The 27,602-nt window shown below is 50.6% G+C and overlaps 1 protein-coding gene across 3 annotated transcripts; it reads right to left on the reverse strand.

Moving 5' to 3' along the window:
* Positions 1-4: 4 nt before the first annotated feature.
* On the reverse strand, positions 5-27,602 carry SMAD7 (SMAD family member 7). Of its 3 annotated transcripts, none has more exons than XM_030005449.2 (4): positions 26,855-27,602; positions 26,214-26,267; positions 21,087-21,158; positions 5-1,878 (listed from the first exon to the last, which is right to left on the reverse strand). In XM_030005449.2, the coding sequence occupies exons 1-4, from the start codon at positions 27,372-27,374 to the stop codon at positions 1,340-1,342; spliced, it is 1,185 nt and encodes a 394-aa protein (XP_029861309.1). In that variant the 5' UTR covers positions 27,375-27,602; the 3' UTR covers positions 5-1,339. The 3 variants fall into 3 exon arrangements, with proteins under 3 accessions (XP_029861309.1, XP_029861308.1, XP_029861310.1); XM_030005448.2 differs by having other exon boundaries at positions 21,087-21,161; XM_030005450.2 differs by lacking the exon at positions 21,087-21,158.

A 27,602-nucleotide genomic window follows, 5' to 3' on the forward strand; every position in this document is an offset into this window, starting at 1 on the left:
GGGATCAAGTGTACGTTTTTATTTTTTAATGGAACATAAACTCCTTTAGAAAAAACATTCATCTGGATGATAACACCCATAGAAAAAAACACCAATCTCGTGTTCTTTTTTTTTTTTTTTTTTAATTTGGCATTTGTTATTTGCATTTATATTAAAGCAAAGTGCATCTTTCTTATTTTTTTCTCGTTTATACACATTGCACAATACATAAATAATGATGCTTATAAAACGTCTTTATATTTACAAGTAATAATATATTTATATATAACATAAAATACATTTTTTTCTTTAATAAATCTCAGGATTTTTTTAAGGAGTCCTTTTTTTGTGTGTTTTATTTCCAAAGCACTACAATGCTAAAGTTCCAATGAGAATGCTCTCTTGTTCATTTAAACCTTTATATTTAGAAAAATAGCTTATGTTAAGGTCTAAACATGCTCATTGAGCTAAGAACAGTGTAAAAGTATCATACTCGTGTATGAATTCAAGAAGAAATGAAAGCACAACTGCATTTCCAGATAGGATGGTACCGGGATAACCTGATCTAAGCAGGTTACAACAGACCAACTATCGTGAACACTTTTTCTTTTGTTTTCCCATTTGTTTTTCATTTGTTTTGTTGGTTTTGTTTTGTTTTGTTTTGTTTTTTAGGCTTACGCTTCTGCCGCTTCACATCTCAGCTCAAATTATAAAGCACGGGCCATGCACGAGGTTTCTCCGCCGTTGTTTTCTCCCCTTGCATCAATCCATGACCATAAGAAAAAAGGCAGTGGAAGGATGAACACAGTGACAAGACGTGAACCCAGCAACAAGAAAAATAAAATAAAAATTAAAAGGGTGGATAAGGACCTGGTTGGGAAGGTTTTGCACCATCCTTCGGCGGCAACGTGGGGTTAGCACCGCTGGGGAAGGGGACCTGGTGTCACCGTCACCGGGGATGGCTGGTGGCAAGGGGAAGGTGGTGCGTAAAAAATACAGGTATCTTGTTGTTTTATCCAAGAGAAGGAGCTGTAACATATAGCAAGTGGCTTCTGAATCCATCGATCACATAGGATAATCCTTTCAGAGGCGTGAAATAATTATCGTATGCGATCCATCCCCCCGCACCCTTCTCTCGCCCTTCTGAGTTATTGGTCATTCACACTTTTAGAAAATAGATATATTTATCAAAATACCCAAGGCAAAAAAATCTTTCCATAAGCTATTTCTCAAAACGGGGCAGGGGGGGGACAACAAACAAAACAAAACAAAAACAAAAAGTTTGCATGAAAAGCAAGCACTCAGAAGGAAATAATAGCAGCAAAGTAGTATAAATGTCATGAGTCCACTCTGTCTCGAGTCATCGGTTATTAAAAATAACCTCCAACCAGCACGGGCAACTGCTGATAAACTGTCTCGTGTAGCACTGGCCCCAGCCTTTCACAAAGCTGATCTGAACAGTAAATCCGGTCCATGGTTGCTGCATGAACTCATGGTCGTTGGGTCTCTGCAAGCTGTACGCCTTCTCGTAGTCAAAAGCCTTGATGGAAAAACCTGGAAACACTTTGTGAACCAACAACGTCCTGGAGTCGGGGTTGTCCAGTGTGGCCGACTTGATAAAGATGGGGTAACTGCTGCGGTTGTACACCCACACGCCGTCCACTTCCTTGGTGAGCTGGATGCCATAGCCGATCTTGCTGCGGACCTTCTGCACCAGTTGGCTTTTGTTGTCCGAGTTGAGCTGTCCGAGGCAGAAACCATTCCCCTGAGGTAGATCATAGAAGATATCCAGGGAGGGCTCTTGGACAGAGTACAGCCGACCCACACGCGTCTTCTCTTCCCAGTATGCCACCACGCACCAGTGTGACCGATCCCCCGGCTCCTGAAGAACTTGGGAATCTACAGAAGAGGAGAAAAAAAGGAAGAAAAGGTAAAATTGAGCGCCGGGGGGTGGGTAATACGACCCAAAAGCGACGCAATGCTAGCAGGTCCTTGCGTGCCCGTGTCTTCATGATGCCCACAGCACAGCCACCGTTTCCAAAAGCCATGTGTTAAGGCCACTATTAAGACCATTTAAGCTGACCCAGGTTTGGGGGATTCCCGTGCTGCTTCAGTTCCTAGCTCTGGCTGGAGTTATGGGTCCTGAATCACCAGGTCTGCCCTCAAAAGTGGCTTGAGACCCACCAGCAGCACCCGCAGCGCAGCCATCCTTCACCCAAGCCATCCCTAGGACCACCTTCAGTGCCAACAGGAGACGAGATGCTCCAGCCAGCTGCATCCAGCAAGACCAAACACCCTAAAACCCCTTATTTACACCCACCAAATGACAGATCCATTTCCATAAACAACTATCTACTGTGCACAGACACCAAAAAAACCCAAGACGCTGCTAAGAAAAGCACGCTGAAGGTCATCCCATGGGACTGGAGGAGCCAAGGACTCGCCTGCTCTAGCTCATGGGGCTTTTCCTTGCCCGTAGGCAGAGCCTGGGTGATGGAGAGGATGGAGACGTCGGATGAAGCCCCGACCCACGAGAAGCACCATCAGGCGACGGCAGGGCGGCGACCAGAAATATCACGCTTCCTAACAAAAATGGCCCCAAAAAACCCAGAGCTTCATTCCCATAGCCCTTCTTTCAACTCCCTTGCCCATAGCTACCCCGTGTGAGCAGCAAGGATACGACTTAGGAGGAAAAAGCAAGCAGGGGCGGCTAAGAAACATGAAAAAGCCCCTTTTCATGACGGAGGATCCCTAGCAGCCCAGCGCTGCTCAGCAGGTAATTCCTTCCAGCCTTGGGAAGCATGTTAAGACCTGGGAACTAGTCATCTCTAGAATTGTATTTAAAAAAAGAAATATATATTAAAAAAAAAAAAAAAATCAAGCTGGGAATGCAAGTTAGTGAGTGCTACCGAAATAATCCCCTGCACCATGGGAACAGCTATGGGACCAGGGATGGTGGGTGACCCAGCACCCCAAAGCTCTCCCTCAATCACCTTGGCAGCCCCCCAAACCGCCCCCCAGCATGAGCAATGGCAGCGGCATGCCGGCCGCCCTGTTCTCTATATTTTTTTGCTATTAATAAGCCAGTTTCCCCAGCGCAGGCGTTTTTCTCCCGTCTCCGAGTCGCGCTTCAAGCCCTGCACTGTGCTTTAAAAAAAAAAAAAAAAAAAAAAAAAAAATCCCAGCCACACACTTTTAATTTCCTCATTTCTATGCCAGCAAGGAAAATATTTCTCCAGTTGCTGGAGGCAGCTACTAAAAATGGGCCTGACTGTGTACGCCCCAAAATAGGACCCTCGCTCCCAGGTGAAACCGGGGATGGGGGTTCTGGCGGTGGGAGAAGGGGGGAGTCCCCGGGACAGCATCCGTCGAGGTGTGCCCCGGTTTGTCCTTCCATCTCCCCTTTTCCGTGCCTCCCGAGACTTTGTTGCGGATAACTTCACATCCTGCTGAAAGCTGGCACCGCGCGAGGGACCAAAGGGGGACAGGGTTGGCGGCTTGGGTTACCTCCTCCCTAACCCAAATGGGGTGCCCCCCACCCAAGGGTGCACCCAGTGGGGCAAGAAACGCCCCCCCCCCCCCCCCAGGATGGTGTTTCCCCCACCTGCCCAGGAGAGAGAGGAATTTGGGAGGGGGATGCCCAGGAGAGAGAGGAATTTGGGAGGGGGATGCTCCTGCATCCAGGGGGAAGATGCTCCTGGATCCGTCCCCATCTCGACCACCCATCGCCCCCCTCCGCCGCGCCCTCCCCGCCGACTGCCTGCCAGCGATGCTCAGAGCTTCTTGGGTTTTTTTGTTTTACAGCAGCTGAGGGAATTTTGGAGCAGCAGCCATTGAACCCTGCTGAAATTCCTATAGGTTTTCATTTATATGAACATAAAAGCATCCCTTTCAGGAGGAGGCAGGGAAAGAAAAAAAAAAAGACTTTTTCACCTGATATTTGTGCTTGCATTAGTGAAGACCACTTAACAAGTAGCTCATTGCCGCTTACAAAGAGTTATTTAATTGCCAGCGCATTAAAAAAAAAAGAAACCTTAAAAAAAAAAAAAAAAGAAAACTGCCTTGGCTATGAATGAACAGACCTTTATGGAGGGCTGGAAGTTCATGAATGAATCCCACTAGGTTTTTCAATGACATGGGGTGACCAGACCTCAAGGACAAGTCTTAGGTAATCCGGGATATTTTTTTTTTTTTTTTAAGGAGCCAATGCCAGCACACAGTATAAATATGCCAGAGCCTCTTCCGTTTGCGGGATTCGGCTGTTGACTGGATGTCTAGTCAAAAAGCCATGAGAATATAAGGCTTGAGCTCGGATAAACAGGATCAGGCCTCCCTGCCAGCCGCCACCAAAGCTGCTTTTCATGGTTGTTGGGACCCCGGCGGAGCCTCCCCGCTCCCACCCGCCTCCCTGATTCTGGCATCCGCTGGGAAAAGGGGTGGGAAAAGCCGGTGGCATCACTCGGGCGGCAGAGGCAGGAGAGGAGGTTGCAGGAGAGGAGGAAAAATTGACGCAGAGATGTTTCCTGCAGCGATGGAGATTTTTTTTTTTTCCCCCCAAAAGCCTTTTTAGGTGGCAATGACTACGGATGTGGGCAAATGAAGCAAATAGGTGGATTTTGCCCCAAAATGCCCCGCCGGGTTCATCTGGACCCACCATCCAACGCCTGTCTCCGCCTGCCGCAAACCCCCACAAAAACCCAGATACTGGGAAATTTGCAGCCACATCACCCGCAACATATCCTTGCGCGTGACAGCCCAGAAATGGCTGAGAAACGCGTTGGGATTCTTGTTTTGAGTTAAAAGCATCATTTTTATGAGCTCCTTGGAGCAAACACATCCCTTTCTAAATGCCTGGAAAATTCCCAGCAAACCGGGAGCATTCCCATATTCCAGCAAACAATGATAATGTTTAATGCTATAAACATACGCACTATTATTTCATTATTAAGCATCCCTCCATTTGCTGCTATCACTGGTTTATTAGTATTTTCCATGGTTTGCATTACAGCCTGCCTAGGGGCTCCATCAGGCTCCCCCCAGCGCATTGTGCAAGCTTATTGTGAGAAAAAAAAAGAAAAAAACAAATAACTGAAAATAAAGCAAGTCTGCCCTCAGGAATTTAGAGAATTGGTCATATTGATCACTTATAGTTGGGTCTACGGAGAACAGCCATCTGAAGCAGAGCACCCTTCTGCATGAAAGGGAGAAATTAAGGCAATAGTTTTGATACCCCAAAGTCTTTGGCGTAACACTTTTTGGAAGGTTGGTGTGGATGGTGATGAAGACGGCGATGCCCCAGCACAACCATGTTATTCAACATCACATTCCCATTGAAAAACTGATTTTTTCCCCTATTTTTCACACCCTCCTAAAGGGCTGCCCTGACTTTTACTGGTGCACCCCTTGGAGAGGAAGGAGTGTCCTCCACAAAAGCATCATCCCAGCTTCTTCCCAACACACCAACCAGCATGGGAGGCTACGAGGTTCCCCAGCACCCGCCTTGACCCTCGTGAACACCAAGTCCTGCCCAAAATTGCTCAATAAAAGGCCACAGCCAGGATTTCTCCAGCTTCGGGTGTGCACATGCTGCCCGTGGGCTCGGGGCATCATCCTGCTCCAGGGAGGGATGCTGCGGGAAATGCTACATCCATAGAGAAATCCTGGAGGATGGGACACCAGAGCAATAACCCCCCAAAATTAAAAGCTGCTGAAACCAAGGAGGTCCAGATGAAGGTGGGTATGAGAGATTCACACCATGGAAACACCCAAATTTATCAGTAACGGCCCCATGCTTGCTTCTCCCGGGCTGTGGCAGGAGGACTCGCATCTCATGTCGCTTGGAAGTGGCACGAAATTTCTGGTGTGGCTTCTCTCCTCGACACATGAACACTTTTAAGATGATAAAACCGTATCATCTGTACTTTTTCTTTCTGAGCTCTGGCAGTTTTATTAGGAGTTTGGGAAGAAAAAGTTCTTTTTTCATTCGGGAGGAACTGAAACATTTCAGCAAAATTGGATTTAAAAAAAAACAAAAAACAAACCAACACCACCACAGCTCCTGGCCAGCTTTTGGATCTCAGCCTTGTCCCGGTGCCAAGTTCATGAACGTAGAGGGGAGGTGGGCTGGGGATCTTTTGTTTTGCTTTGTTTTGTTTTGACATAGCTAAAGGTTTTCCTGTAATCAACCGACCTCTAAAGAAAACAGCAAGTTTAACACACACTGAGCTATCTCACCCGCCGGGACTACTCCCATCTGATCAAGTCAAGAGCTATCTAAATTGTCACTGATATCTGCGATAATAACAACTTGTCGCTGAAAATGGGAATACAACTGCGCTCCTGATTAGGTTTTTAAATGCCTGTAATTGGATCTTTCCTCAGTGGTATTAGGATTAGACACAAATTAAATTATCCAACTGTAGAAGTGTTTCAAACTATGTATTTATACTTTTTTTAATATATGTATTTATAGATTATTCTTTTTTTTTTTAAGAGCAGCTTTGACCCAGAGCATCTTCTCATGCTCTTCCTCAATTTCTCACTATCACACCCCCTCCTCTCCCTCATTCCTCTGTGATCCCTGGGGCTGGATTTCCCACCAAACATCAACCCTGACGCAATATTCAACGTGGCATCACCTAACCTGAACCGCTAACGAAAGTCTCCTCATTTTTACAGAATCATAGAATAGTTTGGGTTGGAAGGGACCTTTAAAGGTCATCTAGTCCAACCCCCCTGCAATAAGCGAGGACATCTTCCACTAGATCAGGTTGCTCAGGTTTTGTGGTACCTTCACCTGAGCCACCTGCGGAGGTGACACCGCACGCACGACCGATAACCCAACACAAATGGGTAAAAGCAACAGATAAATTAATGTAGATGTCCACCAAGAAATCATAGCACCAAAAGGAGATTGGTCTTATGGACCTTTCCTAGAAGGACCAGGACCCAGACGTAGGCTCCTGGGGCACCAAGGAGACCTGGAGAAGTGGCGAGATCCCTGCCTGGCTTCCCAGGAGGCAGCTTTCTGCTGGAAAACGAGCGATGTGAGCACCGCCGACGAGCAGATGAACCTACGGTCCTTCCTTCTTTATCCGACAGCACACACAGAGGGCATCTGTGCTTAAAAAAAAATTGGCTGGACTGATGTCAGCACAACGTGTCGTCTGGCCAGGGCCAAGGCTGAGACCAAGCTCAGCACGTCTCGCGCCCGGTAATCTCTCTTGGCTGACCTTAAGCGGCATTTGCGAGCCCGGAGCAGAGCCATGGCCCCATCTTCTCCTGCTCGTCGAGATGGAGACGCAAACCCCTGAGCTTTTTATGGGGTTTTGCGTGCTCTTCTTGAGGGTCCTCAGGGCAGCTCGGGGCACTCCAGTTGCAGTTTTGCCCCTCATGTTACTGGCAAATGCTGTTTCTGCAGGATCTCAGGAAAAACGCACCCCTCAACTCTTACTCGAGAAGCGAACAGGCATTACATCAAGGTGAGGAGAACACCGAGCATGACGTGCAACCACGCAGCTCATCAAAGCAAAGAAAAACGGGCACCAAAAAGGGAAATTTTACTTCCTTTCTAGTCTCTTGGGTGATTTACAGGCTACTTGGGCAGGGGAACAAACAAAAAAAAAAAACCAAGAAAAATCCTTCAAAGCCAGATTTCCAGGTATGCTTTGCAAAAGCAAAGAAAAAAAATCCAAATTAAAGGATATATCCTGCTGCAGAAAAGGGTCTTTGTGCCTTTAACGGAGTTTGTGGGCAGCCCGGAGACACCACCCACGGCAATGTTTGCCCCAACCCTTTTATATCTCCCTGCACACAAGGCCTAGACAGCTTCAGCTTCCTCACCCTCCCCCTGCTTTTGATGGCTGGGATGATTTCTGAAAGGCTAATTTAGAGGATGGTCATGTGTTAAGCTCCTGTTGTTTGCAGAGAAAAATAAACCCTTACCTACGGCAGGGATGCCACCACCCAAGCTGGCCCATGGGGTCCCTCCACCGCGCCAATACAAGAGCCCCCAAAGAGCTGGGACAGTCAGTCACGTCAACACATGCTTAGGGAGCCCTTAATCTGTGGATTATTGACACGATAGACCATAACATCTCTTTAGGAGCCATTACAGCCCATCATGTCAGTAGGTACTTATGGAGTCCTTAATCCGCGGATTGACAGGCTAGACCATAAATTTGTGTCTATGTCTAATTAGGCAGCTCTTATTACTCAACATACACAGGAGTCATGCAGGCTAAAGAGCCTTAAGATTATTTCTTTAATTTACTAACAAGTTGTCCACCCAATCACTGAAATGCCTCCTCGCTCCCAGCAAAGTAAGTCAACCTTGCACGAAAATAAACGTCCACCTGAGTTTCCCCCCGAAGGCTTCAGTTTGCTGAAGTTTTCAAAGTGCTGGTAATCCAGAAGCGGAGATGTTGCCAACAGATTTGAAACCTTGCGAGTCTGATGGGGAGACAGAGGATAAAATCTGGCAGAAGCCATCAGGGGAAGGAGCCTGGGGTCTCCCAATATTTGTAATTAGGGCTTCGGTTCACTCACGTTAGCGGCGACCTACAAGCTTGGGAGCGCTCTGCTCGGTCCCCTGGTGACCCAACCAAGAACTTCCATCGCCTTCACCATGGCTGGGAAACCCTCTTGTGAAATCAGGACAAAAACGAGGTCGGGTTAGACAGTGGGTAGAGATGACTGATCCCTGAGGACATTCCCTAAGGTTCCCAACCCAACTTGGTGGCACCTTGAGTCAACCTTCTCCCAGCCTGGAACTCAGCCCTGACCTTTTGAGGGTTAATCCAGGGATGGGACACAAAAGCAAGAAAACAAACCGAGAAAGGGTCCCTGCCAGCACGTTGTGGCAGACCTACAAAGCCTCAGGAGCGGGCACCAGTATGGCAAACGCCAAGGCTGGCCCAGGAGGGATGTCCAAGAGAAATATAGGGTGACCAATATATACGTGTGAAGGAAGCCCAGCTCCCCGATGTCCCCTGCATCGAAGGACAGCAAAGAAAGAACCAAAGTGAAACTGCTGAGTTCATGGAGTCCACCAAACCAGAAATTTGATTCATAAACATCCTATTAGTCACTGCTACTGTCTAATTACAGTGATTAATCAATTACCACGGCTAAAAACGACTCGAGAAGAGACGAACCTTTTTTTGTGCCCATGTTCTTTAAAAGCCAAGCAAGGCTGCAGCTACAAGGAGGGAGAAAAAAAAATACGCAGGCACACACCAAAAATGCCTGTCTGCCTGTCTCCAGCGGTTAGAGAGGAGCCAGCTGACTCCAGTTTCCTCCGTACCAGGCTTCGGGCCTCATCAGCCATGCAAATTATAGAGTACCGTGCTGTCTGAAGGCCGAATTTCGACTCGGCTCAGAGAAAAGCCTTAGAGGAAGGGTGGGGATGAAGAAGCCAGCCAAATCCATTCATAATATTTACAGTAAATGGGCCTCTTTGCTGTTGTTTAGTATACAGTCAGTCTAATTATTTTTGAAGTTTTAATTTAAAGAACCTTCTTTATCTGCCTCTCCTCCTGCACTCCTCAAAGGTGTGGGAAAACTTTTCCCTTGTTTCAAAAAAGCAGTAGGACGGGAATCCCTTCCCCAAGCTCCAACCTGGCGGCCGGGTAGGACGAAGGGACGCTTCAAGAGGGGAGACCCTTCCAGAGGGGTGCTCCCAACATCCATGAGGATTTTAAGACCCCCAGGCCACCCAGATAGGCATGACGGCATGCAGGTCCACATGGAAAAAAACCCAGAAATCCTATTTTTTGCTGCACGTGTCCCCATTGCTGCTCTCCTGTGCTGGTGGGGATGTCCTGGGAGGATTTGCTGGCTCAGGAGGTGTTGCAAGATGCTCCACAGCCCCGTGCACCCCCCGACCTCCTCCCCCACCTTGATAGCAACCCAGAATAATCGCGTTTTAATACCAATCAGCCAAGAGGCTCCTCTGGAGAACACAGGGAGCCCAAGCCAGCATTCATGAGATGCTGCCGCACAACCACCGAGCGACTGGGGGTTGGTACCAGCCCCAGCTCCCCGAGATGAGCAAACACCTCCGTGCTCCGTCCTCAGCAGCTACCAAGACACACCTCTTCTCCACCCATACCCAACCCAGATCTCAACCAGAAACCTTCCGAGAAGGAGAAACCAGCACACAAAGGGCTCCCGACCTACAACGACACCCATCAGACCCCAGGATGAGCTTGCCAAAATATTTCTCCCGGCTTGGGTTGTGCTGGAGGTTCCCGTGACAGCATCCTGCCCATCGCCCTCAGCGCGGGGATAAATCACCGACGCGGATGCTGAAGCCACCAGAGGCCACCAGGCCATGCCACCCCCCCCTCAACGTGGCCACCGAGCTCGGTTTTAGAGGATGAAGACCTTTTGCAATTAAAAATAAAGCTCCGCTGTTGCGAGGGGAGGAGGTCGCGCGGTACCCGGTGATGCCCCGGGGAGGACAGGGATACAGCCCCCAGGAAAGCCGCAGCTCTCCACTGACAACATGTAGCTATGTGGGTTACACGTTAAAAACCTTGTAAAGACCTTAATAAAACCTGAAGCAGAGCAGTCTAGCATTTCCAAACGGATACCTAATACACAGATGTGTGTTAGGATTTTTTTTTTCCCCCCCCTAACTGCATTCCACGCACACGCGGCATTGCTGCCGCTCTCGTTTCAATACCAAAAAAAAAAAAGCCTCTCCCCGCAGCACACCGACCTAGAATTCTCCCCAAAGACTAAAAACAGACATAAATATATGTTCCCCCCCCTTCCAAAAAAAAGAAGCCACCTCCCCCAGCTCCCTTTCCCAGAGCAGCATCCCTCACAGGGATGTAAACCCATGGAAAAAGCAGGGTTGGAACAAAAGTCCTTTTCACGCTCGTCGTGCCCCGCTCCGTAACAATTATGAAAACTGTTTAGCTGGGCTGGCATTTGGAGCATTTACTGCATTCCTGCCAATAAATTCCAGTCCCGGATCCGATGGAAAAGGCTCCCCCCCCCTTTCCCCTCCCTCCTTTGCCTTCATTCCTCCTGGCTTTCTTTACAACCTAATACCCTGTCGACGCGGGGCCAGGGCCTACTTAGGGGGAAAAAAAAACACCCAGCGCCAGACTGGAGACAGCATGCAGACTGAAAAAGTTAATCATTACTTCTGTCTGCCTTCATAATCTAATCACGCCTATTCCTAAGAGCAGGCGGCAAAGCACGCTCGTGTACAGGCAGGGTCGCCGCCCAGGGACGGACGGACGGACCGATGGACGGACGGACGGACGGCATCAGTCCCTACACGGGTCGGGGGCAAGCAAGGGACGGACGGCGTTTGGATGGAGTTCACAAGCCTGGCCACGCACACACCCCTCCCCTCACCTCTCACTTTGCTCTGGATTAATAACGCTTAGCAATTACAGAGAATATTACATTCATTAAGTAATTAACCCTCCCGGCGCTCCGGCGGAGTTGGCACCCCCCTTTTGCAGACGGAGGCCGGCAGAAGTTTGCCCCGGGCTATAAAACGGGGCAGGTCGGCAGCACCCAGATTTAAAAAAAAAAAAAAAAAAAAAAAAAAAAAAAAAAAGAAACAACAAAAACCCAGAAAGCTCCTTGTGCTCATCCCACCCCGCTTTCGGTGGCAGCGGCAGAGCCCTGTCCCAGGTGGGGACCGCGCCACAGCCGGGGTGGCATCACGGAGACCCAGCAGCATCCTCCCACAGGGACAAAGTCCAGCGGATTTGGGACATCACGGAGACCCAGCAGCATCCTCCCACGTGGGGACAAAGCCCAGGGAATTTGGGACATCACCAAGACCCGGCAGCATCCTCCCATGGGGACAAAGCCCAGGGGATTTGGGACATCGCCAAGACCCAGCAGCATCCTCCTATAGGGACAAAGCCCAGGGAATTTGGGACATCACGGAGACCCAGCAGCATCCTCCCGCGTGGGGACAAAGCCCAGGGAATTTGGGACATCACCAAGACCCAACGGCATCCCCCCATGGGGACAAAGCCCAGGGGATCTGGGACATCGCCAAGACCCAGCAGCATCTTCCTGCGTAGGGACAAAGCCCAGGGAATTTGGGACATCACCAAGACCCAACGGCATCCCCCCATGGGGACAAAGCCCAGGGGATTTGGGACATCGCCGAGACCCGGCAGCATCCTCCCGCGTGGGGTCAAAGCCCAGGGGATTCGGGGCTCAGCACCGCCGCCTGGCAAACCCAGCACCACGCCGCCTGCTCCAGAAAATAACCGTGGTGCAACATCTCAGGTGTGTCACAGCTTCGTGCTCTTGACACCCGGGATACATTTTCCATGCTCGGCTGTGACAAAGAACAGGAAAACTATGGGCCTCTGCATATGAAGATTTATGGGTTTGTTTCTTATAATGAGCTAAAAAGTCTCAGCCCGGCTTCCAAAGAAAATGAATTCATCAGTTCAAACGCAGTGATGTAACTTCAGGCTCTCAACTCCTTTTCCAAATAAAACTCCTGTTATTTGATTTCTGCTCGAAGGATGATTTTATGGAGTTATTTACTCCATCCGCTCTGCCCAGGAAGGTGCCACCGGAGCCCAGCCACGGGGTCACCAGCAGCCGTCCCGCGTGGGCGACCAGCACCCCATCTCACGGTTTAATTCCTCAACTATTTTGCTATTTTTCCCTGCTTTTCTACTCAAAACCTCACCTTGCACACCAACGTGCAAACGGACACGCAACCCTTCCGGTATTATTTTGCATCACCCGCCATGGAGGGTGCTCCCCTCGGCAGCGATGCCCGGCAATTTTTAGCATCTATAAATTCGACCCACCAGTTTCTGTCACCAAAAATCACCAGATCCGGAGCCAACTTCACCTGTTGTAAAAGCAAAGGATGTGTGAACTTTCACCACCTTCCCAACACCTGAGTTTCTCCAATGCAAAGACAGCTCTTACTGCTGCAGTTTTGGTGGCTCTACCAACGAAATCTATTCAACCTATATATATATGTTATATATAATTATATATATAAAATATATTCAACCTATATAATTATATATACAATATATTCATTATATATTTAATATATCCTACATATTATATATAATTACACATATTCAATATATTGAATATATTTGAGATATATATATTCAACCTATACCTATATATAGGTTGAATAGATTTTGTTGAACATATAACCGTCTATAGCCTCGCTTATTATGAACACATATAGGTACATATTTGCAACAAGGCTTAACAGCCTGAGTGGTTCGGAGTTATTCATTTAATGCCCAAATTTGCCTTTCCACCTGCTCAGGTGTTCAGGGAAAAGCCAGGAAAGCCCACGGGAGCCAAGACTTCACCCCAAAGACGGCTCGCCAAAACCCAGCACCCCACCGGGCATCTTACTTCATCCCTGAGGGAGGATGAGGAAGGAGCACAGAGCCGGGTACCTGCCATCGCACACGGAGGAGCATCACCGCGAGCATCACCGGGGCCTCCTGCAATCACCCCACCGGGCATCTTACTTCATCCCTGAGGGAGGATGAGGAAGGAGCACAGAGCCGGGTACCTGCCATCGCGCACGGAGGAGCATCACCGAGAGCATCACCGGGACCTCCTGCAACCACCCCGGGGTTCTTCAGCGTTGCCGGCACAACCCAACCGGGGAGCTGAAGCCGGGAGGTTTTTTTATGCAGCGAGGTTAAAAGGGTAGAGAAGGGCTGAGCCAGCTCTTACAGGGTGGTTTTTTTTTTTTTTGGTTTTTTTTTTTCCCCTTGCAAGTTAAAACCAAGATAATGACACTGGGTGGGGACCAATTTGAAGGGCTGAGCAGCCAAACCAAAATTAGTCTCCCGGCCAAGAGCTTCCTAGGCCTCACAGTTTGGGGAAGGAAGCTGAGAAAAGGCATGAAAAAAAAAAAAAGATTCCTCGGGAAGCTCAAGCGTCGCGCTCAAGCAAAGGTGACCCTGCTAGTCAAATATTTTTCGACATAATAAAAATAAAATCAAGTACTGGAGCAGCCTCCCTCGGAAAAGCGGGGCCCATGGAATGGGTTTTTTTCTCCTTTTCTCTCCTTTTCTTTCTCCTCCTCCCCCAGCACTTTCTTTGCTTTCACTAATAACTATGTTTTCTTGTATTTTTTTTTTCTTGGCTCTTTCCTCATAAAAGACTGATGTAATTTCCTGTCTTGTCCCAATGTTTCCTGTTAATTAACAGGGTGAAAGTTATCATCACGTATTTAAATGGCTACCCGAAAGAGGGGAGGGGAAAAAACCAAGGGAAGAATAAAAAGGAAAATAAAAAAAAGAAAGGGGAGAGAAGGGCTGGCTGTTAGCAAACACCACATCACATCCCCAATAGCACAAACTCCCCTGGAAAAAGGATCCGAGGACTTGAGCCCATTGGCAAAGACCCCCCAAGAGTGGCTCCTGCGGCAGGTCCGTGCACAGGGGATGCGAGCCCCCACCCTGCCCTGGAAGGGGATGGAAAATCCCTGCAACGCTTGCCCAGAAAACCTCTTTTCTCAAAAAGAAGAAAAAGAGAGAAAGGGAAAGAGAGAAAGGGAAAGAGAGAAAGGGAAAGAGAGAAAGGGAAAGAGAGAGAAAGAGAAAGAAAAAAGAGAAAAAAGAGAAAGAAGAGAAAAAAAAAGAGAAAAAAGAAGAGAAAAAAGAAGAGAAAAAAGAAGAGAAAAAAGAAGAGAAAAAAGAAGAGAAAAAAAGAGAAAAAAAGAAGAGAAAAAAAAAGAGAAAAAAAAGAAAAAAAAGAAAAAAAGAGAAAAAGAGAAAAAAAGAAGAGAAAAAAGAGAAAAAAAGAGAAAAAAGATAAAAAAGAAGAGAAAAAAGAAGAGAAAAGAGAAAAGAGAAAAGAGAAAAAAGAAAAAAGAAGAGAAAAAAAGAAAAAGGTAAATAAATAAATAAAATAAAATAAACTGCAGAGAAAGAGGCAGCCGGCAACACCCAAGGTGCTGCTTTTCTTGAAAGAAGAAGTTAAAAAATTTAAAAAAAAAAAAAAAAAAAACCAAAACCAAGGGGCTAATCCAAAGCCAGCGGGCGGAAATCCTGCGAGACACCGAGCTCCTTCCCTTCCCCGACCTCAGCCCCGTGCAGGATCAGGCCGCTCGCTTCTCCGCGCCCTCCCGTTCCTCAACAGCAGCCGTGACGCAGCCGGTACCCCGGCGGCACCGGAGCCAAGCCGGCGGCTTCGGCACGCCGACGGGGGGCGAAAACAAAGCGATTTAGGCAAAAAGCGAGGGTGGTTAGAACAGAGACCGTGCCTCAGCGGTTAATAATATCTCCGTGCTGAAAATAAACTGGAAAGGAAGCTCCTTTGTGACAGTAGGCAGGCGGCCAGCCTGCGGCGTGGGTCATTCAAGCCGGCCGGGGACGGCGGTGGGGCTGGCACCCACCCGCGCCAGGCTCCGGCCAGCACCCGCCGCCCTCCCACCGCACCCGGTTAAGGCTGGGGGGGGGATGCTCCATACACCCCGCTTTCCCCCCGTGCCCCCAAAAATGGGTTCGCACCCCGTTCCGACCCAGCGTCGACGTTTACGGTCTTGGCCGCCGCGGTTAGAAATAGGCATCCCCCCCCCCGCCCCATGCCGGCGGCGGGGAAATGCATGTGGTTAATGTTACTGGTTCCTCTAGCGTAAGTGATACCCGCTGGCAGACAGCGGGGATGGAAACGATGCAGCCCGCATCCCTGCCAGCCCGGGGCTGCTCCTCTACGAGTGTTTTTGTCCCACCGAGTTTTAAAGGTCCCCAACGATCAAGTTGCCGGCGCTCATCGGGACATCTTTTGCGAGCAGCGCATGGTTTGAATTGACACCTAACTTCCCAAATTCACCTTTTTCCTGCGCCTCCCTCAAAAGCGCCAGGTTGCGGGATAAAACCCGAGTGGTCCCCATCGTGGTCCCCGCCACGGAGGACTCGCTGGCCACCGTGGGGTCGTCTTCTGCGTTTTATCGTCAACTGCTCTCAAGGCGCCGTTTGGTTGGGAAAATCCGTTGGCGGCCGGCAAAATGGGTTTAATGGAGCTGTACGGGGATGGATTGGAATGCCCGGCCTTTAATGGGGGGAGCGCTTTGCCGTCAGGTTTTTTTTAAAACCCATCCTCGAAGAGTATCTAGGAAAGGATCAGAAGGCTCTGGAAGACTTAAAATTAATTATTAAATGGGTCCTATTTGCTTGGGGGGGGGATTTTAAGTAGCTAAGAGCCAGGAGCCGGGAGGACGATGCCCCCAGCATCCCCGCAGCAGCACGGGGGCTATCCCGACCGCGTCCCCAGGGGGGGTCCCCGCAGGGCGAAATCCTCCTTAAAAAAGAAAAGAAAAAAAACCCAAAAACCCCAAAAAAACCCACGGGGCCGAAGGAGCCGGAGCGGGCGGCCAAGCCAAGAGCCCCGGGGTCGGTGCCAAGCGCCGGCTCCCTCCTCCCCGCCGGCCACGGTCAGATGATGTGCGAGGCGAGCCGGGAGGCTCCTAGCCTGGCAGGCAGCCTGCTTTGCTCCAGAGGCTCCAGTGCTGTCATCTTGGCGTTAACCCCTGATAACCTTGTCCTTTCCAGGACGGGACGGTGTTTTTTAGGTATGCGGGGTAGGGGGTCGTGGATCCAACGAGGCTGGGAAGGAAAGGGTGCGATGCCCTGCGATGCTCAAAGCAAATAAAAAAAATATATATATATATAAAAAGGACGTATGCTCAAAAATAAACCGAGAAGAAGTGACTTTAAAAAAAAAAAAAAAAATTCCCAAGCAATTGTTTATCCCTGGGACAAATATACAATCCTAGTTCCACAGGAAGATGTCTCAATTTCAGATTATAATAGGATGCCAATTTGTAAATAAAGGCATTTCACAGGAGGTTATAAACTCTGTACGAGAGGGAGGTGGAAGGAGGGGGGAAATGGGAAAACACAGGCAGGACTCTGCCGGAGAAACCGTGTGGGATCCTGTTTACATGGTGGGGGGGGGAAGCGATGGGGAGCCGCTTCGGGGGGCGAATAGCTCCGGATTTGGACAAGGTGCTTCTTCCCCGGCGAGCAGATACCAGCGGGGATCAGAGGCATAGTGAAACATTCCCAGCCTGCTCACGATTTCGGAATGAAATGTCACTCAGCCAAGCAGTCCCTTAAACCAGACGAGGTCCCACCGCCGGGAGAGGCGGAGCAGGGAGCGATGCTGATGCTTCTCCCCCCTCCGGTGGTCTTTTCCCATCTTTTCGGTGCAGAGGAGTCAGAAGGGAGAAACTGAGGCTGCGCTTGCCCCAGAAGAGCCTTGCAGGTCTCCCAGCCTCAAGCTTTGCAGAGCTGTGGTCCAGCACCCACCAAGCATTGTCACCCAACGTCCACTGGCTCCAGGAGACCCTGGGGTGGTTCCAGAGTTGGGGCAAGTCAACGGGATTGGGCTGAAATCTGGGTAAACTCTTGATTTTGGTATTTTACGAATAACCCCTATAAATAAAAAAGCAGTGGAGGTAGCAAGAACACAAGCCAGCTCATCTTGCTTTCCCTCTCTGATGGCCTTGGAGAGCTTCGCTTTGCCAGCAGGTCCAGCACCATTCATCCATCCTGCAGGAGAACCTTCTCACCCACCACGGGCACCACAACCTTCCATCAGCCGAGAGCCACCAGTCCCATGCCACATACAGGTCAAGAGGAAGACGTCCAGGGCTGGGTGGAGAGCATTCCCTGGAGACCCAGCACCAACACCATCAAGCACCATCAGCTCGCTTCTACCCTCGGAGCAGAGCTCCTCCGTGGGTCATACGGGAATTCGGCTCTCACCGAGCAGATGCCACCGGACCACGGGCCGGTAACCTCCAGGTTCTCCAAGCATGGCTTTGCTTGTTTGAAAGAAGAGTCATAACCAAACACACCTGCTGAGAACGAGTCAGCTCAAAATACAGGAAAAAACACCCTCTGTCTCCTATTTACAGAAATTATTTTTATCTCCAATGGGGTATTTTTGCTCTCTTCTTTAACCACGTCAAGGATAAAAAGGATCTGGACTGTAATACCTGAGCAGAACCATCTCGGTGGGAGACACCGTGAGCGAGGAGAACTGACCTACCCACAGAGCCACCACTGATAAAAATAGATATAAGAAAATAAATAAAGGCAAGAATATGGAAGTGAGAGCCAGCGCCTCGGCAGGAGCGAGGGGTGCATCAGCTGGAGAAGGGGATGGCTGGGGACAAGACAGCAGAGGTGGGATGAGAAGAAGACACCAGCACGGCATGAAGGACTACTCAATATCGCATTCCTGGGCCAGAAAGGGGAACAGAAAGAGGAGGGAGGGCAAGAGCGGCTCAGATCAGTTATCGCACGGGGAAAACACTCCCCATACATCCCCCCGGCCGTGCCGCTCCCCCTCCCACATCCTCCAGTGCCTCTGGTATCCATCAATGAAACTGCCTTCGGCCTCCAGGAGGAGATTGCGACCCCGGCGGTGGCCAGACCTGAGACTCCTCATCATCAAAGAATCCTCACGGAGAGCTGCAAGGGTGCTCGCTTCGTTCCCCTTTTTAATGCTCCTCTTGCCATCGTCCTCTCGACCCCATCAGGCAGTTTCCCTGCCAGAGTAGCTGTGAACCCCAGGCTGGCCCCATTCCCAAATTCTTGGTGCTGAGAGAGAGATCTGCCTCACTAAATCCTACCCTTCCAGCTTCGAGACGTTAAAACGGGTCTACTGACTTGGAACACCGCTACCACACCAGCATCCACCGCCCATCGCTGGTGGCCAAAGCCCAACCTGACCACGATGCTACAGGAACCCACCACCCCCATCCACCCATGATATCTTCCACAGCCTCCTGCTCCAAATCTACTAAAATTGGGGGTTTTTTTTGCTTTTCTTGAAGCCGTCCTTTCATCAAGGAACCGCAAATCCAGTGCGTACAGCCCTGGTCCGGAGGGGATGAGGGATGCTGGATTCTCCACCTGGCATCCCCGATCCCTAGCTGCCCAAACTTACAGATAAGACCAAGCCGAAGCGCTCCCCATGTACCCCGCCAATAACTCATTAAAGCCCTCTTCAAATACACCCTTCTGCTAACTAAAATATGCAGAGGGGGTAGAAAAAAGAAGAAAGTGAGCTTTGGAGGATTGCTGCAAAGTGCGTTTATTTTCCTTTCTCCACTGGGTCTCTCCAGTTGGGAATTTTCAGCGCTGCACTTCTGCGCGCGGAAGGGAGATGCCAGTAAATCAGAGCAAATTCAAAACAAATGCTCTTTCATGTGGAGGCATTCGGCTTTGTTTCAGGGCTTGGGTAGCTAACCGTATCCCTTCATGAGTCAACTCTCCTATCAGCTCCTCATTAAACTAAATGGCTACAATTACATTTGGGGAGGAAAAAAGAGCGGTTAATGATCGTAAAAGGTTCTGTTTCCAGGCTTTGAGGGGGGGAACCTTTGATAAGGAAGACCAAAAAAAAAAAAAAAAAAAAAAAAAAAACCCCAATCCAATGAAATAAGAAAAATAGAATAAGTAAAAAAAAAAAAAAAGGCATTTTCAGGGGGGAACGTGCTTTCTTTTGGGGAGGAGGGTCTACTAAGGAGCTGGGGCTCCCCTTCCCGCGGCCCTTCGGGAGGCACCGGGAACGAGCCGTGTTATTTCCTGCAGCCCAAGCCCCCACCTCCCGCCTTCCCTTCGGGAGCAGAGCAGCCAGACGAGATGTTATCAATAGGCTGAACCTTACAGAAAGCCCCCTTTTAAAAGCGAGTACTTCCTCTGCTTATTTCATGTGGTATCCTGTGGAACTGAACTCTCTCCTCCCCTCCGCAATGGGTGTATTTCAGGAGGAAAAAGGAAAAAAAAAAAAAAAAAAAAAAAAAAAGGATCTAACAACATCCTTATTGTGTTGTTTTGCTTCTTGTCTTTTTTCTTCTTACAGCCTCTTTTTTTCTTCCCTAAAGCTATAAGCTCCAATAGCAAAAAAATAAAGAAAAACCCCAAAGACTTCTGCATTTAAAAAAAAAAAAAAACAGCGACAAGTTTCTCTGTTCCCTCTCCCCCTCCGTTTGATTAATTCTCATTAGGGCCTTTGAACAAACAATATGCTCCCCTCTCAAATAACAGACAGGGTATATATTACACCCAAAGAAAAACAAACAAGGCTCACTTAAAGACATCCACACCAAACGCAATTCCTGGAGAGAGGCAGGGGCAGATGCACACGCGCGTGCGGCCGCCGCCGACCTATTTCTGAAATTCCAGTTTCAGGGCGATGAATAAATCATAAATCAGGGAGACATCCCCACAAAGGGAAGCACCTTCAAACATCAGCGAGTACACGCAGGTACATGGTTTCAGACACTTTAATCCTGGTTGAAACGGAGCCCAGCCACAGCATCGGGAGATGAGGTGTTGGAGACATCACACCTTGGAAAAGGTGTTGGGAGTTGGACTAGATGACCATTCAAGGTCCCTTCCAAGCCAAAGCATTCTGTGAAAAGCCCAAGAAGGGCAGGGGAACCACACTCCGAACCCCCATCCCGTAACGGCACCCGGAGGCTGAAGGAGATGGCGAACGGGAAAACGAGGGAAAATCACAGAGTATCTCAAGTTGGAAGGGACCCATAGGGCTCACCGAGTCCAACTCCCTCTGCAAAAAACAGGGTCACCTTTCCTCCCTGGGCACCACGGGCCTCACACGTGAGATGTGGGATGCCGGTTACCCTACCAGGAGCAAAGCCCAAGCCTGGCTCTCGTCCCAGAGACAAGAGGTGCCACCACCACCACCAAGTCAAGGAGAGCTTGACGCCAAATCCTTCTGCAAGGCACGACCGCACCTGCTCCGATAATCCATGCATCCGAACGAACGGGTGGCCGACATCGCTTAGCCTTCCCCAACACGCCTCTTCCTGCCTCGCTCCGAAAATTAATGGAGCGTTAAGGCTGGAATTCAAAGGAAATATGGGCTTTCGGGGATGGAGAACCTCGCCTGGGATTTCAACACATCCTCTGCACGAGAGGCACGCGGCTGCTACTGAAACGAAACCTAACTCCCCCTTCGAGCATGCCTTTCTCAACGACGCGCATCCCCAAAACTCCCCGGCATCACTTCGCCTTCCGTCAGGACCCTCGGTCAACGCAACCCGCGGCCAAAATCAAGGGCAACAAGAGATGTCTTACCTGAAAGCCCCCCAGGGGCTAGACAATTAGTTCCCCCTGTTTCAGTGGAGGAAGGCACAGAGTCTGGACAATCTGCTGGAGCAGAGGAAAAGAAAAAAAAAAAAAAAAAAAAAATCAGTATATAGGCGGTTCTTCGCGGGCTCCCAGCATCGCCGCGAGCAGAACACACATTCCAAAGGGTTTAGCAGGAAGCGATTACTAATTGTCCGCGCAGAGACGGTAGTTCATCAAGAAGCATCCACCCTAACTCGTCGCCTCAATCAAGGCTGCGCACTGCGCTTCATCACCAGCCAACGCTGATTATAGACCGGCAAAAATTACAGACTGGCTGCCACCTCTCCGGCCAAGTCACCGGGTAACGAGATCAAGGTTGTCGTCGTTCTGATGTAAGCAAGCTCCCAAAAATGCTTAAATCGTGGCTTTATGCACCCGATTTAGTCAACACCTGTAACTCACCGAAATGGGAACCGAAAGGGAAATGTCTCATCGCCGCCCTTTTGCGGCAAACGGTCTACGTTTGCGTTCCCCCGCTCAATTTTTGTCACCGCCAGCTGCTGGCAGATCTTACACCCCGCTGTCACCTCCTGGGACAGGTGGGCAACTGGATCTACCCCTCCATGCACCCCCAAAGGGCAAGGGCAGGGGAAGATCGGCCGCCCCATCAGAGGTTTCTCCTCATGCCATGGAGGTGTTCGAGCTCAAGGTTTGGACCTTTCCATCCCAAGCCCGCTCCTCCAGGCGACAACAGCCACAAGCCAACACCGATCCCCCCCGGTCCTACAGGCAAACTCCAGCTTTTCGGTCACTACCACGGGGGAGACAAGCTCAAGGACGAGCCCGAGAAGATCCGTGAAGTTCACGGAACCTACTGGTCCTCAGCAGGTTGTCGGGGACTTTGGGTTTCATCAAATTTGGGCTCCCTGATGACATCATTTTCCTCACGGCTGTATCTCAAAGCAAGGGCCACCACCAGGAGAGCAGAGATAATTTTCTCCTTACTGATAAAAGTCATTTTTCCAGATTTCATCCCTGAAATCCCAGCGAAAAAGAAATTCCTGTCCGCATAACCTCATTTTATCAGAGTAAAGTAGAAGCCCTAACAGGAATATACAGTTTAACAGGATATACTTAATCAAACCGAAAACAATAGGGGAGACAGGAAATGGACTTACTTGTGAAATGCTGTATACGATACACTCTCTAAATGCCTTGTAGTGCTTTCTATGCTTCAAAGAAGTATGTTTTTTTCTTTTTTAACCCTTTCTAACCCAGACAGAAGATTCCCCACGCCCTCTCCCTGAGCTGGCTTCAACCGCTTGGGCTACTACAGATGCTTTCTGAACGCAGGCTGGACCACCCAGCTGGGCTCTGTGGGCCCCCAGTTACAGCTCCCTGATAAGAGTCCCTCTGGGATAAAGGACATCATTTGCCTTTTCCATGTTCTCTTGCTCTAGGGATCGTACACGACCAGGTCTTCTGTTAGCACATCGGACAGGATGGCAGGAGAGAATCCTGCCCTGACTTAAAATGCATAACCCTAGCAATGGGGTGATGCGCTTTCACGACTGCTTTACAGCCGTCGGCTCCCTCCCTGCGTCCCATCATCAAACAGCCAGTGCCCTTCATCAATTAATTACCCTCTGAAGACTCTTTAGAGGACACAGAGCTGATGCACCTTCACTCTAGACCAAGCACGATGGCCAGGCGCGGGATAAGCCCTAAAGCAGGACCGTCCTGGGGGCTCTCTGCCCTACACGTGGCTGGTTTCATCCTCGCACTCTTCCCGTCACCCACAGATCTGTCGAGGGCTCTCGCTAGTAGTGGGTCCTTGGGCTTGTTTTATTTTCAGCACAAGAGAGGTTGCAGGATCAGAGGTAGGATCAAGCCAACTGCCTGGGAATCTCCTCCCAAAACTGCCTTCCCACAATATAAAACCATCACAGAGACATACAATTATTCCTGGTGGTCACCAGCCCAACCTTGCAAGGGGTCGAATAGTTCCTGGAAGCTGCCAAGCCTCCAACTCCCCGGAAAATCGATGCTACAGGAGGGCACTGGGCTCTGCAGCAACATCTCAGTGCGTCATCCAGCACCACCATGACCAGCCACCCTGGAGCACGACGGACACAGCGACTTGCAACCCCTTGTTGCACTTAATGATGGGTCAAAAGATCCGCGTGAATTATTTGGGGGCACCACTATCCATCTCGCTTCCAGCACAGCCCCAGGCGGCAGCTCCTGCAGGGATACTGGGGATGCTGAGCGCCCACAAGCCTCCAGCACTGCAGAGCCAGCCTGGCCCCGTGCAAGCCACCGCCATCCATCCCTGCAACCGGCCCTTGTGAGAAGAGAAGTCCTCTCCTTGATGAATGAGCAAGCCAGCCCGGTCCTGCAGCCTTCCCGCAGATAAACTGGCTGTCAAGGGCAGATCCTTCCATTCTACAGCAAGCATACAAACACCAGATCTATCCTAGCAGCACACAGACCAATATGACCATCTCACTGCCCACAGCTCCTTGCCCATCCCCGCTTTCCTCCAGCCAGCGACACAGCCTCTCCCAACCTCCATCACCTCCAAAAAAAATGTCATCTCCATCACAATGGTTTTAACCTAAAAGAGGGGAGATTCAGACTAGATGTAAGGAAGAAATGTTTTACGATGAGGGTGGTGAGGCACTGGAAGAGGTTGCCCAGGGAGGTGGGAGATGCCCCATCCCTGGGAACGTTCCAGGTCAGGTTGGACGGGGCCCTGAGCAACCTGATCTAGTGGAAGATGTCCCTGCTCATGGCAGGGGGTTGGAGAGGTGACCTTTAAAGGTCCCTTCCCACCCAAACCATTCCGTGATTCTATGATCATGGGCACCGGCAACCGCTGCCAGAGCCCATGCTGGTCCAGGCATTCCTGTCCGTCTGCCCGTACGAAGCACTTACAAGACCTAGCGCTAAACGCTTAAATATTTTTATGACCACTATCACGCTTGATGGAAAAAGCACAAGTTTCCTGCTGGATGCACGTTCCCAGCTCCACTGGCAGATGCAGCTGCCCAAGTCTAAATGGTGGGACCGTTCCCACCCGAGGTCCCACGGGAGAAGACGGCTCACGGGCATCAGCCAGGTAAAAGGCTTCACACCTTCCCATCGTCATCTACCATCCCTCTTCCCTCTAGCCAGCCCGTGGCGAGCGATCCTCAACATCCAGCTGGGAAAGTGCCACAGGAGATGGCACCGGTGCTGGGACGGGAAACCCTCGGTCCCTCCGCAGAGGAAACGCCGAGAAACCCTGAGCTTGCAAAACCCACCTGCAACAACAGACTTCCAGGCTCCGCTTGTGCCTGTCGCGGCCCCGTTAGTCAGAGTTCAGCTGCCAAGTGGATTTTTCTTTTAAAAAGGAAAAAAAAGGAGGACTTTTTGGTGAGTAACCCAGTTGTTTCTGCGTTTCCGATGGGCAGCGTTAATCACTTCCTATTGGCCGATAGGAATAACTTTTCCTTTCGAAATGGCACATTCATGTTCTGCGGCTTTTCTGTTTACACACATTTTGCTACCTTATGTCAACACTTGCTAATGAATAAATATATCACTCGGCTAACTGAAAATGAGGTCCTGGCAGAGGCAGATTGGATGTTTAAACCCTGCTAATAGATTTATCCTAACATCTTTACAGGAAACCCAAAGCAAGCTTTAACCCTTCTCTCCTGCAGCTCCGAACCCCTTCGCATCCCACGCCGGGACCATCGCTGGGTGGAAAGAAAGGCTTTCAAAGGCAGAAATGTAAACTTTTGGGGAAGCGTTCCCCGGCAGGGACGCAGGCGAAGACGATGCCAATCTCGCCCAAACCCACAAAACCTTGCAACCCAGCAGACCCTCAGAGTCTATTAGGCAACAACCCTTCTGCATCCCAGCACGTGCTCGGGATGTTGAACCTACTCCCGATAACCCTCTTTCATTCATGAGCCTTTATCTCCTGTTTTTTCATGCCGAGGCAAAATATTTCAGTCTTCGCAATCCGACTGTTTGTTAAACAGCTTTGCTTATTTCCACAACGCATAAAAAGACATGTTAAGCCTTTCTGAAGAGTTTGCAGAGGGGAAAAACAACAGTCCAGCCTCCGAGGGAGTAGTGGGCAGGATGGGACCCCACAACGGTACCCCATGTGTCCAAAGCAACCTCAAGTTCGGGGTTTCTTTTAGTCCTGAGAAACTGAGGAGCAGTTATTTTACAGAAACTGCTTTTTTTGGCCAATAAAAAAAAAAATATAGTATTGGTCTTCAGAAAGACATCTCTCTCTGCCTCCCTGCACCGCTGTGTCCCTCCTGCCTGCTGGGACCAAGGGACTCGACCACAGGACCACCGCGCTCCAGCCAACGCTCCAGACCCAGTAATCCTCGGGGAGCCAGGATCTGCTCATCCCCCAGCGCCCCCCCGTTTCCGATTCCCCCCACCTCTCCTCCTTCTTCCAGGCCGATTTATCTCACACCCGGCGAGCTCGCTGCCAACCAAGAGTTTATGCAGACAACCGCAAAAGAGCTGGTGCCAGCCTCAAATGGGCTTCTCCCCTGGCACCCTGACATTCAATTACAAGCAACAGGCATGCAAAAAAAAAAAAAAAAGAAAAAAAAACCCCAACTTTTCAACCCCCCTTTCCCAATTTTTTCAACCTGATGAGGCGGGATGAGGCTCCTTTAAAACACAGACAGATTTCTACCAATTCCATTTGCCAAGGCTCAATGGGATTCCCAGCCATCAGGGAGATGCTAACCCGAGCTGTGCTGGATCCCAACCTAAATCCCTACAAATTCAGCGCAGGGGTGCCAGAGCACTGCCATTTACAAGTGGAGCCCAGGGTTTTTCCCAGCTTTCCAAGTGACTCGGAGCAGCGAAGGCCTGTGCTGCATTGCAATCCCTCCTAAAGTTTCCTGCCAGAGTTTTAGAATCCTACTTTGTGCAGAGGGTGTCTTAGATAAATGACATGTTCATTCTTCCAGGGGTATCAGGAGGCGCAGAAGCACGCAAGCAGCCCAAAAGCAAAATGCGTCGCGGCGTGACAAAAGCGGGAGACGTTTCCCCTGAGAAAGGGGCCGTTTTCCCTTTTTTTATCTGCAGTCTGCATTGAAAAAGTCCACTTACCAGTTGGTTTGAGAAAATCCATTGGATATCTGGAGTAGGGTGGAGGGGGAGACTCTGGAATTAGAAAAGTACAGAGAAAATAAAGGCAGAGCCATGAGAAAGAAAAAAAAAAAAAAAAAGAAAGAAAAAAGATAGGAACTTATGATAACAGTGGCATTCTTTTAGCAAAACTGTTTGTCTTAGCTCTGGGGGTTGGAGGCAGGGCAGCGAGGCGGTGATTGCCTTGATATTTAGCTGTCAGATAAACAAAAGGGGCCGTCTGGCGCCAGTCTCCCTGCTATCTGCCGCTCGGGCTGTCTGATCGGGGCCTCCTTGGCTCGCCGGAGCCGCGGCAGCGCCGGGGCCGGCCAGCCCGCGCCAGGCGGCCCCTAATCCCCCGGCACCGAGCGGGGACGGCGGGGAGGGAGAGCAGCACCTCCCCGGGGCTTGGGGGGGGGGGGGGGGGGGGGTCGGGGGTCTCACCCCCTCCCCTAAATAAATAATTAAAAAAAAATAAAATACATAAAGCACGGCGACGGGAAGTTTGTTGGGGGTTTTGGTTTGGGTTTTTTTTTTTTTTCTTGGAAAAATTAAAGTTGAGCGCATCCCCCCCCCCCCCCCCCCCCCCCCCCACCTCCTCCTCCTCCATCCCCGCCGCCTACCTAGCTCGCAGAGCCGGCTGAGGTGGTGCGGGTTGCAGCAGACGAGCTCGGGGTGAGCCTTGCCGTAGGATTCACAGCAACATAACCGCTTCACTTCGGAGCAGTGTCGGAGGTCGGGCCAGCGGAACACCTTGCAGAGCAGCACCGGCAACGGGTACCAGTGCTGACCCAACCGGGAGTCGGCCTTGGCGGGTAGCAGCAAGCAAGGGGTCCGCGCCCCGCCGCGGGATTCCACGGCGTGCAGTAAGCCTTCCAGCTGCCGTTCCTTCAACCGCTTCAACACGGCGTGGGTCAGCGCCTTCAATTCCGCCTCCGCGCCCGCGGACGCCCGCCCGCCGCGGCCCGCCTTGCCCGGGCAGCACCCGCGCCCCCCGCCGCCGCCGCAGACATGCGCCCGGGCCTCGGCCGCCGCCGCCGCGCCGGGTTCACCCGCCGCCGCCTCCTCCTCCTCCTCCTCACCGCCGGGCGCACGGCTCCGCCAAAGCCGCCGAACGAGCACCGAGCGTTTGGTCCTGAACATGCGGGACGAGAGGAGGGGCCCCCGGCTACAAAACGGGCATGTCGTCCGCCGCGCATGAAGGGGCCGGGAGCCGAGACGCGGCGGCGGCGGCGGCGGGCAGCGGCAGGCGGCGGGGCCGAGGCGGGCTGTGGCATGCGCCAGTCTCCGCGCTGGGGCCGCGGGTCCCGCCGCCTTCCCGCGGGGGGGGGGCTGCGTCGGCCCGCGCCTCTGCCCGCTGCCAAGACCCCC

This window comes from Aquila chrysaetos, chromosome Z, assembly GCF_900496995.4.
Source record: "Aquila chrysaetos chrysaetos chromosome Z, bAquChr1.4, whole genome shotgun sequence".
NCBI classification, from domain to species: domain Eukaryota; kingdom Metazoa; phylum Chordata; class Aves; order Accipitriformes; family Accipitridae; genus Aquila; species Aquila chrysaetos.

Bases quoted from the DNA above. Each gene is read 5' to 3' on its own strand.
- SMAD7 (XM_030005448.2), bottom strand. From the start codon at position 27,374: ATGTTCAGGACCAAACGCTCGGTGCTCGTTCGGCGGCTTTGGCGGAGC. The intron at 26,268-26,854 runs GTAGGCGGCGGG...TTCTAATTCCAG, and splicing joins CAGCCGGCTCTGCGAGCTAG to AGTCTCCCCCTCCACCCTAC. The intron at 1,879-21,086 runs GTAAGACATCTC...CCTCTTCTGTAG, and splicing joins AGCCCCTGGGGGGCTTTCAG to ATTCCCAAGTTCTTCAGGAG.